This window comes from Passer domesticus, chromosome 8 (genome assembly GCF_036417665.1).
Source record: "Passer domesticus isolate bPasDom1 chromosome 8, bPasDom1.hap1, whole genome shotgun sequence".
Taxonomy (NCBI): Eukaryota; Metazoa; Chordata; class Aves; order Passeriformes; family Passeridae; genus Passer; species Passer domesticus.
Window position 1 is genome coordinate 4,040,166 of NC_087481.1, and position 19,408 is coordinate 4,059,573.

The 19,408-nt window shown below is 52.1% G+C and overlaps 1 protein-coding gene and 1 pseudogene across 1 annotated transcript; one reads left to right on the plus strand and one right to left on the minus strand.

The window, feature by feature from the left end:
* LOC135306122 (zinc finger protein 11-like) overlaps positions 1 to 19,408 on the plus strand; it is a 322,458-nt pseudogene that overhangs the window by 254,537 nt on the left and 48,513 nt on the right.
* LOC135305952 (serine/threonine-protein kinase pim-1-like) lies at positions 8,542 to 11,882 on the minus strand. Its single transcript, XM_064429529.1, has 7 exons — positions 11,870 to 11,882; positions 10,843 to 10,949; positions 10,682 to 10,732; positions 10,111 to 10,477; positions 9,287 to 9,463; positions 8,889 to 9,038; positions 8,542 to 8,670 (listed from the first exon to the last, which is right to left on the minus strand). The coding sequence occupies exons 1-6, from the start codon at positions 11,880 to 11,882 to the stop codon at positions 8,932 to 8,934; spliced, it is 822 nt and encodes a 273-aa protein (XP_064285599.1). The 3' UTR covers positions 8,542 to 8,670; positions 8,889 to 8,931.

Sequence of the window (19,408 nt, forward strand, 5' to 3'; positions counted from 1 at the left end):
TTTTGCTTTCTGAAACCCAAGGCACTCCTTGGGAGGAAAATGTTCTCTGGGCTCCAGGTCTTCCTTGTGGTTGTTGCTGAAAGACCCTAAATGGTGGCCCTGCAGCCAGGAGTGGTGTAACACTTACACAGAACCAGCTCCAGCAGCCCAAGTTCTACTGACATTGGGAGTGATGGTAAAGCACAGAAATCCTCTCACACTGTGGCCTCTGTAACTAGAACAGGCTTCGGTTCTCCTGAAGGGAAATCTTAGTGAGTTCTGTCAAACGGATCATTGTATTCCTGTGTTTTCTTGAACTGTCCCTTCATTGACAGTTACGAGTCAGAGCCCATGGACTGAGTTCTGGCCACCCCACAGGGTGGGCCCTCCAAGGGAACCCCATTCCTCCCAACTTCAGCTGAGAACATACCCAGCAATTACTGACATGGAGTACTTTGGCTACCCTGATCTTGAAATTTGCAGAACTAATCATTAAATTTTGATGACTAATCCCTTGGTGAAACACTGGAGGTGTTTGTGGCAAACAAAGATTCTGGCTGACTATCAAGGTACAACTTACAGACATCAATAGTACTTTAGTGACACTGTTCTTCATTCTTTTTTCTCAATCTCATTTGCTCATTTGAGTTAGGAACAGTAATTCTGTTGTCCATGGAGCTGGAGCCTTTTTAACTCCAGAACAATGGCTCCAAGGTCCTTTGCTGTTCAGCTTTACCATGTTGTCTGTGGCTAACAAGGCTTAGTGGGGCCCTTTCTCCTTTGGCTGGAAGGGGGCTGGGTCCCAGTCCCTGAGGGCACCCAGGCTCCTGGTTGGAATTTGTGTGCAAGTCCCTCAGTGTCACAGCAGCCTTCTCAGTGAGCCCTGTGGATCAGAGCATTTTCCAAAGGGGCCATTGGGGCAAACAGGGAGATTAGGTCTGGCAGGATGTGTAAAACAGTATCCTGTAATATCTATTTGTTCTCACACAGAATACTTGGCTGCAGGGACATATTCCCATTGTTCCTGCTCAGGTTTCAAGATTCAATGCTGTCTTTCCCCAGAGCTGTTCCTTCAGCTGCCTCAGGAGGGCCTTTTGGCCTCCGGGCCCACACTCTGGCTCCTTTATTAGGACTGCTGGATCCAAACCCTTTATCTCCACAAATGGTAATGACTGGAGGTGGATCTCCATTTTTCACAATCGTGCTTAAAATTGCAACATTAATAATTGTGCTACCCTGTCATGGGCTTGACTAATCCAATCTTATTGACAATTGTTTAACAGAATTACTGTAATTTCTCCTTTATATTCTACATCAATTCCTCCTTTCCTCCTGCCATGACATGAACACTTTTCAAGGCCAAGCTCCAAGCGAGCAGTTACCAAACCAAAGTGTCCTGGAGGAATCTGAATTCCTGTCTCAGTATTGATAGCTCTCATTTGCTTCTGATGTATCCTAATTAATTCCAATGCATGAAGGTCCAGCCCTGCAGCCTTTGGGCTGGCCCTGCCAGGGGCCATCACACCCAGAGCAATTTCCCAGGCAGTCCAAGCCTCACTGCCCATGGTTGTAGGTGCAAATTGGGTGCAGCCGTGCACACCCAGGGGTTTCCATTTCCCCAGTGGGCCATTGTTAAGGGTATGGAGCACATCTGGGAGATGGGTTCTCCATGGGGACAGGTTCCCATCTCCTCATTTGTTCAACTGCTCTTTTAACAACCCCTTCACCCGTTCCACCAATCCTGCAGCTTGAGGATAGTCTGGTACATGAAAAACCCTGCAGTCTTAATCACGGTATTTTTCACAGTAACAGACAAAGCACTCTGCATCACAGTATCAGCAAACCCTGTAAAAATAGACAATTTCATCCCCTCCTCCTTTTTTCATTGTATACAATCTCACAAAGTTTACCTCTGACATTAGGGTCCTGGCCAATCCTTTTCTGTAGAGTGTTTAGTGTTACATCCCTGAGCAGCCAAAGCTACCAAATTAGGATTGTCAGCACTATTTCACATTATTACTATTTTATACATTGATATAGATATTGATATAGAAATATAGATATAGCTAGATAGGTATAGACATACATATAAAATATATATATATCAATATATATATTAAGGTCTTATTATACTATAAATATGTACATAGTTATTTATGATATTAATATTTCACTTGCACAAATGCATCCGAGCTCAAGATTAAAACCTTCTTCTGTTGCTCCATGTGGGAGCATTCCAACAAGAATTGCTCCTTCTGAAGGTGCTATTTCCAATGTACTGTTAACTAATTCATCTTTGTCTGTCCAAGCCCACAAGTTCTTTCCCTTTTCTGTATGCAATTTTTGGATACATTTTAAGACATCCAGGAGTTCAGATTCTTTTAACCAACTGCCCCACTGCTCACACAGTGCTGCGACCTCAGCCCACTCCAGAGCCAGCCAACTCCAGGGAAGGGCTTCCCATCTGGGAATTTCTCATGGCACTGATTCCTCACATTTACATTTAACAAGAGTCATTTTGCTGTGATCTGGCCAGACTCTGCCAGTTTTCTTTTACCAGTGGGCAGGATCAGCACCAAAGACACAGACTCCAACTGAAGGAATCAGTGTCATTTACTGCAGCTCAAAGCAGCAAAGAATCACAAAAGGAGCAGCTCAGCAATGTACCCAACCATCAGCACCAATGATTGCAGCAGTGATTAAGAAAGATCTAGCATCATTTACCCTCAGGCTTCACCATCCCCCAGATCCACACAGCAGCTGGGGGAAGCTGTCCCAGCCAAGGGCTGCAGAGCCACTCCTGGACACTGGGAATTCCTGCAGCTGCCTCCAGCCACAGGTGAGGCTCCAACCTCGCTGTGAGAGGGCCCAGCTCTGACAGTGCTGGATGAACAAACTGACAGCACTTCTAGTGCGGGAACATCTGGTTTCAGCCTCCTCTTGGGTCCCTCCCAAAGCCTGGCCAGGGCCTCAGGAGGAACCAAGGGAGGTGACTTTGATCCTTCAGCCCCAAACAAGGCCAGATGTCAGATTTCATGGCCTTGTCTGGCTTGCAAATACAGAAAGATCAATACATGTGTCACTAATGAGTGGCTACACCTATCACAGTGCTAATGACCATGCATATTTCATCAGTGAGCAGATACAAAGATAACCTTTGGTTGGAAGGTTCATCCAGAGGCCACCTTTGGCTCAGGGCCTGCTGTTCAGGCCTCACTCAGGGCTGTTGTCCAGGCCTTGGCACCTCAGGGACGTGGTTTAGTGCTGGGCTTGACACTGCTGTGTGACCGGCTCGACTGGGTGAGCTCAGAGGTCTTTTCCAACAGAAAGGATTCTGTGATTCTATCTGCTGAATTCAGCTAGGTCCATGTTAGCAGCACTCATTTGCTCAGAAAGTCTCCTCTTGCTCAGCTCTTGTGGCCTGAGGCTTCAGCTCCTTCAGCTCCTGGTGCTAAGCTGCTCATGCTGAACGAGACGACTTGGAGAGAAGAACACATTTCATCCAATTCCTTCTGGGACACGCAGAGTGGAGAGTGTGGAAACAGGAGCATTGTTTGCTGTGGCCTCCTCTCTGCCCTTCAAGCCTTTCAGCACTTTGAACCAGCCAGGAGCTTTCTCCAAGAGTGCAATGGAGCAGCTGTTCCTGCTCTCATGTCTTGACTCTCTCCAGTCTCTGACCTTGCCTGGTTTTGTCCCTCTTGCTGTGCCCTCTCTTCCCCCAGGGCTCAATGGCTGCTGCCCAGGACTGTGGGACTGGCTCAGATCCAGTTGTTGAGACCCTCCTTTCTGTGGCCTTGGAGCTGCCTGGGCACAGCAGCCTCTTCCATCTGGAAGCTCCCCATGGACAGGGAGTCCCCAGCTCCGTTCCTTGCACAACCTCCAGGAGCCCAGGGCTGCCATCTCAAGTCCCTGCTGGCACTGGGGCCTCCCAGGTGCCTCAGGCTGCTGTGACACTGCTGCACACAGGAGGGAAGAGTGGCAGGGGCTGTGCTGAAATGTCACTATAGGACACAAGACAACACGATGCAGAGACGCTGTTGCTCTCAAGGCAGGAAAGAGGGCAAGTTTATTTTTTCAATCCAACATTTATAGATTTCAAAATATGACAGTGGATTGGAGGGTGAAAGTGCCACCTCTCCAAGGACAAACATACAGTCCATCATGTTTCTCCTCCTCCATAAAAGAATGCAAAACAATAAGTTGTTTACAGAAAGTGTGTGAGAAAGTTTGGTACGAGAATGCAAACATCAGAACACTTAGAAAATCTTAAAAAGTCAAGGCGACATTGAAAGTCTCCATGTGCTGCTGCTGCTGCTGCTGCTGCTGCTGCTGTGGGGCTATTTGTCCAGCCCTGGCCCAGAGTCAGGGATCAGATCCAGGCCCTGCTGCTGCTCCCTCGGGATCAGTCCCAGTTTGGGTGTTGCTGTCAGGGCCAGCAGGAGTGGTGGCTGGAGCAGCAGGTGCTGACAGTGCCCCAAGCCCTGGGGCTGGAGGGGTCCCTGGACTGGGCTGGGAGGGAGCTGCCCCTTGTTCTCCCTCTGCCCCAATCAAAGCTGGGCCAGGCACAAGTGGGGCAGCACAGCCAACAGGGAGCCTGCGAGTCTCTTCCAGCCCTGGCTGCTCAGAGTTTGGGCCTTGGAGCCTCAGGTGGCCAAAGGCAGCTGCTCCTGGTCCCTCTGTGTGCCCCTGTGTTCAGCAGTGCTGCTCCATTAGTCTGTGCCCAGCAGTGGGGAAAAGCCTCAGCCCTGCAGGGCCAGGAGCTGCCGGGCTCTGCCTGAGCAGCTCAGCCAGCAGGAAGGGAGCTGCTCCACATGGGAACCAGGAGCAAAGGGCTGCAGCACCTCGTGCTGGGGCAGAGCCCAAATTCTGAGAGGGAATAACAGAGTTATTCGTGTGCATTGGTGCATCAGCACTGCAGGTGCTGTGCCTGCAAACACAGGGTTCAAGATGTGCAAAAGAATTCTGCAGCTCTTGACTGGATCAGGATGTCAGCAGTGCTGAACTCCAGCACAGTCCAAATGAAACACTTCACACCTCTGCTCATATCTGCTAGATTTTTTTCTTCAGGGTATCCAGAGAAAAGAAAACAGAGGAGGAGCTTACATTTTCATTGTTTATCAGAAATGTTTCTCATTTTGCTGTACATTCCTTTTGTAGGACGAGTTCTCTGTTAAAAACACTGGACAAAAAAGAAAAGAAAAAATATGAAAGATAAAAACAAAAAACAAATGTGTAGTGAAAATCTTCAGTAATTTTGGATTAAGAGGTAACTGATCTTTCTAAGAGGAGAAATCAGTTACTCTGTAAATGTTCTGATGGCATGGATTCATCTTACTGACCTCAGCATCCCTTTTTTAAAACATTCAGGGTTTTGTTTGCAATATTATGTTATTCTAAATTGTGATTGAATCAATAGGAAATTGAAAGATCTACCATGCATTTATGCATTACTGTGTCTTGTATGTAAAAATATTGCAGTTTGAAATTTGGATTTAAAGTATTGCAAATGAAAGTTATAAATCCCAATAGATTGTCTGACAGCAGCTTTTCCTAGAGGATGTGCAGCACTCCAAGGACTTCATCAGTGGGGTTGGGGGTACTTGGACCTTTGTCATGTGCCACTCTGAGAATGTCATGGAATGGAACTTCGCCTGCCACCAGCCCAGGTCACCCTCTGCCACCAAAGCTCCTTGGACCTTGTGCTCCCAGGCAGGCACAAAGTGTTTCTGCTGCTCCCCCTTTTGCACAAACCCACAGAGAGCTGGGATTTTTCCAAGTCTCATGTCTGCATTGGGCCATATTCCTAAAGAAGCAGCAGCCCATCCCGATGAATATGGCAAGTTATATGGATGGTTGTGAGCTCCACTTCCTGCCTAGAAATCCTGAAACTGCTTCTGAATGCTGCTCCTTCAGCTCTTGGACACCTTCTCACACAGAGCTGGGGAAAAAAATCCCCTGGTCTCTGGCTAAAGAGTGAGTTATGCCAAAGTTAGAGTTCTGTGCGAAGTCTCTATCCACTCCTATCCTATTAATATACCAATATGTGGGGGTATGCATGGATGTGTCTTGTACAAAAAGGAAGGAGTGTGCAAGCAACGTGACTGACACTTTCACTGTCCATGTTCATCCCATACCCATGGGTACAGAGATATTATGGAAACTCCGGCACACACAGACCCTTCTGTCCCTGGATACAGAGACATCCAAGAGCCCCTGGCACACACAGAGCCTTCTGTCCCTGGGTACAGAGACATCCAAGAGCCCCTGGCACACACAGAGCCTTCTGTCCATGGATTCAGAGACATCCAAGAGCCCTGGCACACACAGATCCTTCTGTCCATGGATACAGATACATCCAGGAGCCCCTGGCACACACAGACCCTTCTGTCTCTGGAGGATGGAGCTTGGTGGGTGGGGGCGGTTGGTGGGCAGCAAGTCCCGGACAGCAGGCCAGACCCGGCTCCAGCCCTGCCAGGCCCTGCCAAGGCTCAGTGCAGGATCCTCTGGAATGGGAAAGCCCTTCAGCCTTGTCTCTGCCCAGAGGGACAGTGCTGGCCTGGTAGCACAGGTTGTTTTCCCCTCAGGCTGCAGGAGATGAGAACACAACACTTGCCAGCACTGAGTGCGAGGCACAGCTCCGGGTGCTCCCCATGAACCTCAGCTCTGGGAGCACTGTCTGCCCCAAGCTCCAGGGGCTGCAGTGGGAGCCCGGCTGGGCTCTGCCCTGGGGCCATCCTGCAGGGACAGCTGGAAACAGGGAGCATTCAGCTGCCACAAACAGTCAAGCCAGGGCTGCAGGGCAGCTGCTCCAGCCCGGACTGCACTGCTGTGTGCTGTGCTCTGGGGCTGGGGCTCCCCACACAGGGGACTGGACTGGAGTGCCAGAGGAGACAGAGAAGCTTCAGCTTCAGCCTCACTGAGGTGGGTGCATTGGCTGGGAAGAGTGGGGAGGCTCAAGGGGATTCACAGAGCTCATCCTGCTGCAAGGACAAGGAAAAGGGAGTGGGAACTCAGCAGTGAGGAGAGCTGAGGGCTGGAGAGTGGCTCTGAATGACACTAAAATGCCACTGGACCTCTGAGACATTGCTGCTCCTCAGCCAGTGACAGCATGAGTCCCTAAACCTGGGGCTCAGCCCTCTTGTGGTCAGGGGCAACAAGGAAGGCCAGCAAGTGATGGAGACAGCAACGGGCTGGGAATTCACTGGGGGAAAAAAGGGAGCAGTTGAGAAGTAAAAGGCAGGTGGGGGAGAGACCTGTTCAGAGAAGGGCTGAGCTACATCTTGAGCAAGCTGAAAAATGTCATTTGGAGTCATCCCAGATTGATTTGATTTCAGAAGGTATTGAACAAGTTTAATTTTTGGGAGGTGTCACTCTGCAAACTTGAGCTGTGTTGCCAAAATGCTCAAGCAAGTCTGTGCTGCAGGTGACACCATTTCTTCTTTGGCTGATTCCGGCCCGGTGCTGAGCTCCAGCAGAGCCCTGGCAGAGCCCAGAGCAGCCTCAGCATCCGCAGAGCCCGGCTGCAAGGAGAGAAAGCAGAAACTGCCCGTCAGCTGAAGGCTCCTGTCCCCTTGTCCCAGCTGCCCGTGGTGTCCAGGCCATGCTGGCTGTGCCCAGAGCAGTGCCCAGAGCTGCCCATCAGTGCTGCCTTTGGGAGCAGGGCAGGAGGGCAGGACATGTGCCCAGCCTGCAGCCAGCCATGGCACATCCACCTGCTCAGCAGCTGCCCAGAGCAGGATGCTCCTGTGCTCGCTGCCATCTCCCAAAAGCTCTGATCCCACCCTGCCAAGCAGATGGGGACCCACCTCATGCCATCCATGGCTGGAAGAAAAGCTGGTCCCAGACGATGTCCTCAGCCTGCTCCAAGGGCACGGCCCATCCACGCCACAGCTGCTCCCAAGAACTTCCTGATCCAGACTGGACCAACCAGAATGCTTCCTCTAGAAAAACAAACAACAAATTGTTGAAAATAGATTACAGACAAAAAGGGAAAAAAAGAACAAAGGTAAAAATCATATGTCTGTGAGGGGATTGAGGAAGGCCCAAGCCCTGCAAGCCAGGGAAAAACCCAGCCATGTGTGAGCAAAGCCCAGGTTTTCTCCCTTCCCCCTGCACTGTCCCCCACAATAACTGTGATCCCAAAGCAAACAAGGGCAGTGGAGCTGCCCAAGCCCTTCCTTGCCTGCACAGCAAAGCACCTGTGCACGGATTCTGGAGTCCCACCTCTGCTCCCACCATGGGGGTTTGTTTGTGTTGGGCTGGCTGCCCCAGCCCCAGCCCCAGCCCCAGCCCGGGGCACGGTGGGTGCTGGGGGCTGTTGGCAGGACCAGGAGCCCACTCCCATTTCATACCCACCCCAGCCCATCCCACGAGCCCTGCCAAAAGCAGCTGGGCAGCCGACTGAAGGATCAGCTGCATCTGCCTCAGCAAAAGGGGAACCTTTGCTTCCCAGCCAGGCTGGGCAATGCCCAAATCTGGGAGCATTTCCCCAGGTGTGGACTCATCTGCAAATTCCCTGTGGAGTTTGCCTTTGAAGAAGGTGCCACAATCAAAGTGCATCACCTTCAACTGCTGGTGGCCAGGTTGAGGAAGAGGTTGTCATCCTTCATGTCGTCCTTGATTTCATCCTCGCTGTCTCCTGCAGCAGCAGCCCCACGCGGTACAGCTTCTCTGGGGGCTCCTTCTCCTTCCCTGGGGTGAGACCAGGCTGTCAGGGCTCTGCCCAGGGCCCCAGCTGTCAGGGAACCAGGACAAGCAAAACCTTCTTGGATGGCAGCCACCAGGGCTGGGCAGAGCAGCTCAGCTCCAGCACAAGGGCTGCGTGTTCCCATCCCATGACCCTGGTGCAGTGACACGGGCTGGCTTTCTTTGCTTCTCATTGCCAAGGCATGTGTGCAGCTGTAACTTACCAGGGCTCTGCAGCACAGTGTGCCTGTGGCTCTCTCCCTTCTTCTAGGGCAGATCAATATCCTGCATCCAAGGATGACAGAACACCTCTTCTAATGAGGGTCTGGCCAAGGGGTGCATGGATAAACACCACCCAATCAGATTTTGGCACTCTGGGGAGAGAAACCAGAAACTGCCTGTCAGCTGGAGAAGGCTCCTGTCTGCTTTGCCCCACTATTCCCATGCCCAGGCCATGCTGGATGCGCTCAGAGCTGGGCCTGAACTTTCCCATCAATTCTTGGTTTTGGGGGAGAGCAGGACATGTGCCACCTCCTCAGCAGCTGCCAGAGCGGGATGCTCCCGAGCCCGCTGCTGTCTCCCAGCACTGGTATTCCCCCTGTGCCCAGAGAAGAGGATTCACCTGGAGAGAGCCGTTGTGGCAGTGAGAGCAGGCCCCAGCTGAAGTTCCAGCCCCTCCTGAAAGGCATCTTCCCACAGACCATCTCGTGCAGCAGGATGCCCAGGGACCAGATGGTAGCTGGCTCGCCATGGTACCAGCCAAAGCGGGTCCATTCCGGGGGGCTGTATAATGGTGTTCCTGTGGAATACAGATGGAGTTCATCAGGGGGATGCTGCTGCTCCCAGAGCCTGGCCCCAGCATCCCTGGGCGGGCGGGGGCTGCATCAGTGGCACACAGGGTGACCACTGTCCTCTCACCAGCATCTGGGACTGGTGTACAAACTTGGGATTGCAAAAGAAGCCACTGGTGTGGGAAGGGGACAGTGGAAGCTCTGGCTAGGCCTGACCATGACACGCAAAGGAAATACCCACTGCGTGCTGGGGAAAAACCATGCCCTCATTCTCCCTGTCTGCATTGCCCCAAACATATTATAAAGGCAAGACAAACAGGGCAGGTGGAGCAGTCCAAGCCCTTCCTCTTGCCTGCACACAAACCGGCTGGGACACAGGTTCCAACCTCCCTCTCTGCTACCCTCACCCATGACTGTTTTTGTCAGGCTGGCTGCCCCAGCCCAGCCCCAGTCCTGGGCACAGTGGTGGGCAAAGGCTGCCAGCAGGGCTGGAAGATGGCTCCCCACCCAGCCTTGCTCTAAAGCAACTTAGCTGCAGATTCAGTCCCCTGAGTGGCAGCAAAAGGGAGAATCCCCGCTGCCACACCCAGCTTGGGCTGTGAGATCTTGGGCCGTGAGATGCCAGGAGCGGGAGCACAGCCCTGTGTAGGCTCACCTGCAAAGTGAGTGTAGGCTGTCTCTTGCAGGTAGGTGCCACAGCCAAAGTCAATCAATTTGGCCTGCCCGGTGGCCAGGTCAACCAGGATGTTCTCTGGTTTTATATCGCGGTGCAGGACCCCGCAGCTGGTGCAGTGCCGCACGGCCTCCAGCACCTGGCGGAACAGCTGCCGCGCCACCTCCTCGCGCAGGAACCCCCGTGCCCGAATGAAATGCAGGAGGTCCTGAGACTGCTCTGGCCGCTCCAGCACCATCACAATGTCGCTGGGGAGCTCAAGCCACTCCAGCAGCTGGATGACACCGGGGAAGCCAGTGGACACTTTGTCCTGCAGCACAATCTCCAGGGGAGCGCTGGTGCCGTCGGGCTGCGGGAGGAGCACGATGCCGTCAGTGGGGCCGATGCCGTGCCAGGGCTGGGCAACCCCTCAGCCAGCCCGGGATGCTCTGCGCCCTGCGATGGCCCCACGCCCGCTCCCCCTCGAGACGTCCTGGTGGCTTCCACCCTGCCGGGGCTTGGATCATCCCCACCCGGCACGGCCCGGCTTCTCCCACTGTCCCGGCTCACTCACCAGCTCGCTCCAATGCCAGATGCGGTTCCGTGGCACCTTTTTGATGGCGACCTGCAAGACAAGGGGAGCAGCGGGCTGAGCTCAACGCCCGCCCTGCCCAGCCCCATCCTCCTCCTCCTGCGCCCCCTCCTCCTCCGCCCGCCGCCGGCCCCGCCGCTCACCGGGGCGCCGTCCGAGATCCGCGTCCCCGACCAGACGCTGCCGAATCCTCCACGCCCCAGCAGCGACCCCAGCCGGTACCGCTCCTGCAGGCGCTGCTGCGCCTTCCCTGCGGGCGGGACGCGGCTGTCAGCGCTCGGCCCGGGGCCAGCAACGGCCCCCGAGCGCCCCTCACCCGCCCCGGCCCGGCCATCCCCCGGCGTTCGCTCCCTGCAACGCGACCCGGGAGCCGCGGGGCCGGGGGCCGCGCTGCCGAGCGGTGGAGCTCGGGCCGGGCAAGCCGCAGCGGAGGCGGCGGGATTGGCTGCGCCGCGTGTGTCCTCCGCGGGCCCCGGGAGGAGCCGGGGCCGGGGCCGGGGTCGGGGTCGGGGCCGGGCTCGGGGTCGGGGTCGGAGTCGGGGCCGGGGCCGGGACTGGACCCTGCGTCGGGGCCGGGGCCGGGGCCGGGGCCGGGGTCGGGCCAGGCGGAGCCAAAAGCCGGCGATGCCGCCCCAGCCCCAGGCACTGATCCCCGCCCAGCAGCGCCACCGCCAGCACGGCCAGAGCCGGGCTGGGACCAGACCTCGGTGGGACGGCCGGGGGCGGGCACGGGGCAGCCCCGCCCGGGGCCGGGGGCGGGCCGGGGGCATGGCCCGGCCGGGCACGGGGAGAGGGAGGCGGGGAGAGGAGGGGAGACCCGGGAAAGGGAGAGCGGGAGAGGTGCGGGACAGCGGGAGAGGGAGAGGAGAAGAGAATCTAAAGTTTTGTCTGTCGCTGCCGCTGCCGCTGCCGCTGCTGCTGCTGCTGCTGCCGCTGCTGCCGCTGCCGCTGCTGCAACTGAAGCTCCGGGGCCGTTTGTCCCCGTGTCCGTTTGTCCGTTGCCCGCTCGCCCCGCCCCGAGCCCCACGTTCCCCGAGGGCAGCCCCTGAGCCTCTGCAAACACGGGAACTTTGCCGAGTTCAGCCAAGAGCCAGAGTCTGGACACCTGCACAGTGCCTCAGGAATCCCCTCGGTCCCTGCTGTGCATTGTCCCTGCTGAGGGTCGAACACTCTCAGAGCGCATTCCCTGAATGCAGAATTTGTACCTGACACAAACACTGCACTTACCTCTCCAACATTGCTTTCCAAGAAAAACAGGGGAAGCCAAACTGTGTGCAGGTCATGGTATCTTAAAATGTCTAAAACTTGCCAACTCATGGATCTGAGAGGTGAGATCTGTTTGGAATTAATGGGATGGACAACTAGTGCAAGATAGAAAAGGGGAGCATAAAAATAAATCGAGAAAAACGTCTTGAATTATTTCAATTTTCATTTAATTTCTTAAAAGCTCTTTCAGTTTTTCCAGAATCTTCTCCTCAGTCCTGTTTGCTTTTTCCAAGACCCTTTCCCGGAGAACGAGGTGCAGCTTCTGTCACAAGGTGTGTCACCAACTGCAGCTTTCCACACTGTGTGTGCAGCACACTTGCAGCAAAGCAGGACAAATATTTGAAGAACTTGACAGCTTGTTCTTTTCTTTTCTTTTCCTTGTGGGCTGGGCAGTTGTGCCATTGGTAAGGTTTTCATTGTTACTGTTCTACCCTAAGAAAACATGACAGGCTACCAAGAACTCCTGGGGAATGCAAGCCTGACTGAATGCAGAGAAAGAATCTCCAGAGCCTGCAGCCAGAAGTGGAGAGCTGTGTGATCATCATTCCAACACCCCCAAGGACATCTTGAAAGTGATCTAGAAGATGAAAATGGGCTGACAGAGGGAGTTTGTTTCTGTGCTCACTTCAGATTCTTCTACATCTGAAATCAATTCTAAAATCTCCATCTAAATCAAGAGTACAATCAATTCATGAAAAGCACCAAAACAAACTGTACCTCTCAGGAGATGACTGAAAGAATGTGAAAAGGAAAAATGCAGGAGAAATGCATTTCTCAGCACTGCAGTATTTGCCTGCCTGAAACCCTCCTCTATCTCCTCCCCATGCCTGGATCTGTTGGTGTCAGTTCTGTATTCGGTGGTGCTTCCAGCCCTGAATCCCCTCATCTACAGCCTGAGGAACCAGGAGCTCAGGGCTGCAGTGTGGAGACTGATGACTGGACATCTTAGGAAGCATTAAACAGATTGCCAATTTCTGCAAATCACTTGTAATAAAATTATCTTTTATAGCTCTCTTGCTTTGGTTCTTTGATTTCCCTGTAGTTTTGATTATTTGATATTCTTCCTCAAGCTAGATGATTGTTTCTGCCATTTCTGACTTTGTTTCTCTCCACCTTCCCGGTGGCCACAGACTGTGACAATGAGGAGCAGTGTTCTCAGTGACTTTAGAAGAACTAAAGGATCTCCCAGCAGAGTTTTCTCCAGAGATTCCTCTATTCTTGCAATCTCTGGAGCGGCAGCAGCAATGTCTGTGTGCAGAGCTGGGGGCAGATCAGTGCTGGCACAGCAGCTGTGCCCAGCAGCAGCAGCAGCACTTGGTGTTGGCAGTGCTGCTGCCGTGGCCCTGCCCCGCTGCCCTGGTGGCCCTGGTGTTGCTGCAGGGCCTGAGTGCTCTCGGGGCCGGGCACAGTCCTGGGGGTGGCAGTGGCGGGGCTGCAGCAGGGACAGGCCATGGGCACTGCTGGAGCAACGCTGACGCCTCAGGACAGGCCCTGGGGGCTCTAGGCTCCTTGCCCAGGCTCTCTCAAGAACATGGCCAGGCCAATGCTCAGCACAGAAAAGCCCCAGGGTGAGCAGCCCCAGGCTGGCCGTGGGCAGGCTGGGGGCAAACAGCATGGCTGGGGCTCTGCAAGGGCCCTGGGGGAGACGGGAAGGAGCAGCAGGGCAGGAGCTGATCCCTCAGGTCCTTTTCTGCCTGGCTGCTCTCCAGCCACTCTGTCCCCAGCCTGGAGTGCTGCAGGGGTTGTTGTGGCCAAAGTGCAGGACCCGGCACTGGGACTTGTTCAACCTCACCTTGTTGGATTTGGGTCCTGGATCCAGTCTGCCCAGGGCCCTGTGCAGAGCCCTCCTGTCCTCCAGCAGATCCACACTCACACCCAGCTTGGTGTCATCTGCAAATTTGCTGATGCTGGACTCAATCCCCTCATGCAGATCATCAGTGCAGATACTGAAATCCACGCTGGCTGGCTCTGATCCCTCAGCCATCCTGTGGGTGCCCTGTGATGGCACTCAAGGTGATCTGTTCCATAACCTTGCCAGGCACCCAAATCAGCCTGACAGGCCTGGAGTTCCCCAGATCCTCCTTCCAGCCCTTCTTGGGGATGGGCTCACATTGGCACCTCCACTCCTCTCGGACCTCCCTGCTGATCCAGGACTGATGGTAAATGATGGAGAGCAGCCTGGGGAGCTCATCCACCAGCTCCATCATCCCTCTAGGATGGATCCCATCTGCTCCCAGAGACACCTGTGAGCACCTGAGTGGTTCAGCAGGTCTCCAGCTGCTTCCTCCTGGATTCCAGGGGCTGTTATGCTGCCTGTGCCCATCTACCAGCTCAGGAGAGCACTTGTCCTGAGGATGGCCTGTCTTATTGTTGAAAACTGAGGCAAAGAAGGGGTGAAGTACCTCAGCCTTTTCCTCATCTTTTGTACCCATATCCCCCACAATAAGAAATGCAGGTTGTCCTTAGCCCTCTTTTTACTATTAATGTACTTATAAAAACATTTTTATTATCCTTCACAGAAGTATCCAAGTTAAGTCCTAACTGGGCTTTCACCTCTCTAATTTTCGTTCTGCAGAACCTAACAACATCCTTAAACATTTCTTGCTTTACCTGCCCCTGTGTCCAAGGTGATGCATCCCCTTTTAACCCCTAAATTCCTGCAAAAGCTCCATGCCCAGCCCGGAAATCATTTCTTCCTCTGGGTCATCTTTCTGCACAAAGGAACAGCCTACTCTTGCTCCATCAAGGTTTCTTTGCTGAAGTGTGTACATCCTTCCTGGAACCCTGTGTTTTAAGGGCTGTTTCCCTTAAAAGAATCAGTTCCTGATTTGGTACTCACCAAATCTGCATCCTCAACTCGGCCAAAGCCCTGGGGAGCTCTTTCTCTTCCTTCAATTTTCCTCCAAGTCTCCAGGGCTTGTGAAGCTGCTTGGAGTCAGTCTGGAGTTCTGTTAAGGAGGGGGATTTCAAAGTGCACCAACAGCATGATGTTTGGTTTTAATAACGTGTGTGGGTTTTTATTTTTCAGTTCAGAAAAGAAGTGAAAGAACGATTCCCCAGGTGATCTTGATGCTGAATGTCTCCCTAGGAGATCTGGGCATGGAGAGGAACAAGCCCCTTGCAGGCTGACCCATTTTGGACAACCTGCTCCTCACCCCCCGCCTCACCATGTCTGACATGGCCCACCTGGGACTGACATCCCAAAACATAAAAAAGTATGCATTTTTAAAATAAATAAAATTGATTAATTTATAAAATTATAATTATATTTTTTAATTTATATTAGTATTACTGTTTATTTCTATTACCTTTGATATTTATGTGAAAAATTGAATACATTTTTAGCAATCAAAAAATTATTTGCCATTGGCTTTAAATAAAACAATTCCTTTCATTAAATCATTGACCACTACTGGCCATTTATTTCTCCTTCTTAATGCTAATTAGTGCTATTTTTAGATCTTTTGACATATTTTTTTATTATTTTCACGCACAGGGTAAAAGGGCCCACTTTGGGGTCCCTGGAGACATTTCTGGGGCACATTTGGGGCAGTTTAGGGTCTGGGCAGTGTGATAAACAAGTCCACTGAATTTAAGGATCAAATAATTATCTTTATTATTTTTGCAAACAAGAATAAGCAAGGACAGCGCTGGGTGGCCCGGAGTCTCTGCTCCACTTTGGCTCACAAAATTCCTATCCCCTGAGTCCACCTTTTATTGCCTTCTTCTCCGGGTTTAGGGATGACATGATCTGTCTTCTGCGCTTGCTCATTCAGTTGCTATGGGGTCTTTTTCTGCCTTCTGGTGGTCGTGGGATGAAGGCTTAGTCCCCCTTAGTCTTCCTCTTTGTGAACACTGAGTGAACTTATGCCTTATAAGGCATATCTATACAGAACACTATACACTTTTCTGCAAGCTAAGCAATTCTTACTAGTACTATACACTTTCTGCAAGCTAAGCAATTCTAGCGAGTTTAAGGATTGTTGTTACAGCTGCTTCTCATTACTTTCCTTTCACAGGGCATACCTTTACAATGGAATTCCCAAGGCCCTATAGTAAACCAGCAACCATATGTATCTGCACAAGAAGTTTTCTTAGCTATTTAACTATTGTTTTTAATTGTATAGTTATTTAGCTATTGATTTAATTAATGAACAAACGTATTACTACTTATTACACATGCCACCAAACTGAAGACTGGCATTATCCCATCCTCTATTTCCCTCTGGCATTCTCTTTCAGAGCACAGATGGGACAAAAACAGACAGTAGAACTTGAGTCAATCTTTACCTTCAAAAGAAATTCAAGAGTCCCTTGCAAAGACCAATACTTTGTCAGTTCTGGAGTCCCTGGCAGAAACCAATGTTCTGCGAAGTCAGGAGTCCCTTGCAAACACCAGTGCTTTGCGAGTTCAGGAGTCGCTCACAGAGACCAATTCTCCGCCAATTGACATCACTGGCTGACAGAAACCAATGCTGTGCCAGCAATTGCCGTGGCAATGGTCAAGTGCAGCCGCCTGAAGGCACCGAGGCTGCGAACGAGCAGCCAGGGCCGAGCTCTGGCGCTGAGGCCGCGGTGCCAGCACAGACGCTGAGGGCCCGGGCGCGGTTACCAGGCAACCGCGGCACCGAGCGCGGGCCGGGCCGGGCCGGGCCGCACGCATTGCCAAAGGACATTGGCACTGTCCCTACTGACTGGACTCGTGTGATTGCTGCAGAGCCTTTCTGTAGCTAGGAATGTTTAAAATGTGCTGACAAAGGCACCTGTGGCAGGTCTGTACACTGCTCTTTGGACAGCACCAGGATTCCATCCTGGCTGCAGCCCCAGGAGGGGCTGAGGCAGCTGGAAAGGGGCTCAGCCTGGAGAAAAGGAGGCTCAGGGGGCCCTTCTGCCTCTGCACAACTCCCTGACAGGAGGGGACAGCCGGGGTTCAGGCTGTGCTCCCAGGAACAGGCACAGCAGCAGAGGGAACGGCCTCAGGCTGGGCCAGGGCAGGCTCAGCGTGGACACCAGGAGGAATTTCCCCAGGGAAAGGCTGCTCAGGCCTTGGCAGGGGCTGCCCAGGGAGCTTTGCAGTGCTCATCCCTGCAGCTGTCCCAGGAAGGCCTGCAGGTGGCACTCAGGGCTCTGGGCTGGGGACAAGGTGGGCATCAAGCACTGCTGGGACTCCATGGTCTCACAGAGCTTTCCCAGCCTTCATGATTCCATGAGTCTATGATTCCATGAAGGCATGATTCAAAACAGAGTTGAACTCAAATCTATCATACACAAATATTACAAAGGTCAAAGTTCACATGACAGAAATTTAAGATGATTCTTTAAGATTGAAAGAATCATATGTCAATGTTGCATACAGGTAAAGCCCTATAAAAGAAGAGCCTTGTTATCCTTGTAAAATGATGGCTCAGGCCTGCTACTTTGGCTAAGTACAGCTAACAGCTAGCCTGACAAGTTCCTGTGAGAAAGGAATTTGCACCTGGGAGAAGAAAGACTTCTACCCATATCTTCTATGCAGGAGACAAGAGTGGAAACATCGTTAGAGAGGAAAGGTTTTGACTGACACCTGCATGAGCAACTACTAACCAATGAACTGAGTGGCAGTAAGCTACTAAGCAATTAAAATTAAACAGAAAGCCTTTAGAAAACCATAGAAATATGAGCTGTGAAGAATAAAGATGGGCTGTTGTGCATGAAGAAATAGGTGTCTTGCCTGATGCCAATGGAAAAACTTCCAGAGCAGGCCTCACTTGGCAGAACAAAGGCAAATGACTCAGTGAAATCGTGGAGGCACCAGGAGATTCCTTACAGATTTTTGAGCTACGTGCTCTCATCAGAGTGTTTGAAAAGTGGCCAAATGATCCCCTTAACATTGTTTCTGATTCTCTTTATGTAGTGGTGTTGTCCAGCGCATGAAGTGATCACTGCTGGAAGAATTCCAGAGAAATCCAGGACCAGGGGTTGTGGCAACTCTTTTTGCAACTGTGCCAGTGTCTCAATTTTCACAAACAGGATTATTTCATTACCCATATTTGGAATTACTCTGGATTGGAGGGAGGCCTGGCCTTAGGTAAGGAGAAGGCTGGCCAATTGGTGGCAACACTCTGGGCCTCTGCTTCTCACAGCATCAATAAATTTGGCCAAGCCAGAAAGGCTGACGAGTTTTTCATCAAAGTGTGAAAGTTTTACCCAAACAATTTGGAATATGGCTGCAGGATGCTGAGGGAATTGTCACAAGCTGTCCACAGGGCCAGGCTATGATTGCTGGATTGGGTCCTGGAGCCAACCCCAGTGGTTCAGGGCCCCTGCAGCTGTGGCAAACTGATGTGACCATCTGCGGCTCTTTGGGTTGCTTTAAACGCATTCATGTGACCACAGACACCTTTTCTGCCATGGCTTGGGCCACTCCTGTGACAAGTGAAGGCTCTGGCTTTGGCATTCCACACTGGCCAGGCTGCTTTGCTGTTATGGGCTTGCCTCAGGAAATCAGAACACACAACGGGGCAGGATACACAGCCTGGCAAACCCAGGATTTCTCAGCTCCTTGGGGAGTGAAGCATAGCACAGGCATTCCAGGGAACTCCACACGTCAGCTGTCATCAAAAGGACACATCAGGTCCTGAAAGGACTGCTTGATAAACAAAAAATGGGGCAGGATGGGCTGAGCCCACAGGACAGAGTGCTGAAAGCCGTCCACGCTATGAATCCTCTGTGGTTAGTAGGCAATCACAGTGAACCACCAGCATTAACACATTACTCAGGTTTGCAGCAAGATTCTGAATTGGTACAGCATCGGCCAGAAGTTTATTTTAAAAATCCTAGGACAGGGTTATGGGAAGGACCTGCAGATTTACTGATGTGGGGAAGGGGTTATGTTTGTGGCATTACAGACAAAGAACCCTGATGGATACCAGCAAAGTGGGTTCATCTCTGGCTAGAAAAGGACACTCTGATCCCTAATACCACTAATGAACCTACAACCAGCAACACCTGAAAACATCCATTGCCCTCAGAGCTGGAAATGCTTTTGTTATCCTTGGGTGAGATTAGAATGAGTGGGTGTGGAGCACACAGGTGGTGTGAGTTTGAGGGAGGAAGCTTTGCAAGGTGTGGGGTGTGCAGCTGTTGGCACAGCCAAGAATTCAATACCTGGGTGGTGTTATCCCAAGTGACAGGAAGAACAGCAAATTCCCCTGAAGCTGCTCAAGAAGCACTGAGCTTGTTTGAAAATCAAGAGCAATTGGGGCAGGCTATTCAGTGGTATCGTAGTGAACTCCAGAAGCTTGAGCAGAAAGAGAGAGAATAAAATCAAGGATATTGAGTGTGGTAAGGAAATATTTATCCCTAGGACCTGGGGAGTTAGACCTGATCAGAGGGAACAAAGAAAGAGAAGCTGGAAAGAAAGGAACCAGGAAAGAAGGAACAGAGGAAGGGCTCAAAGAGCAA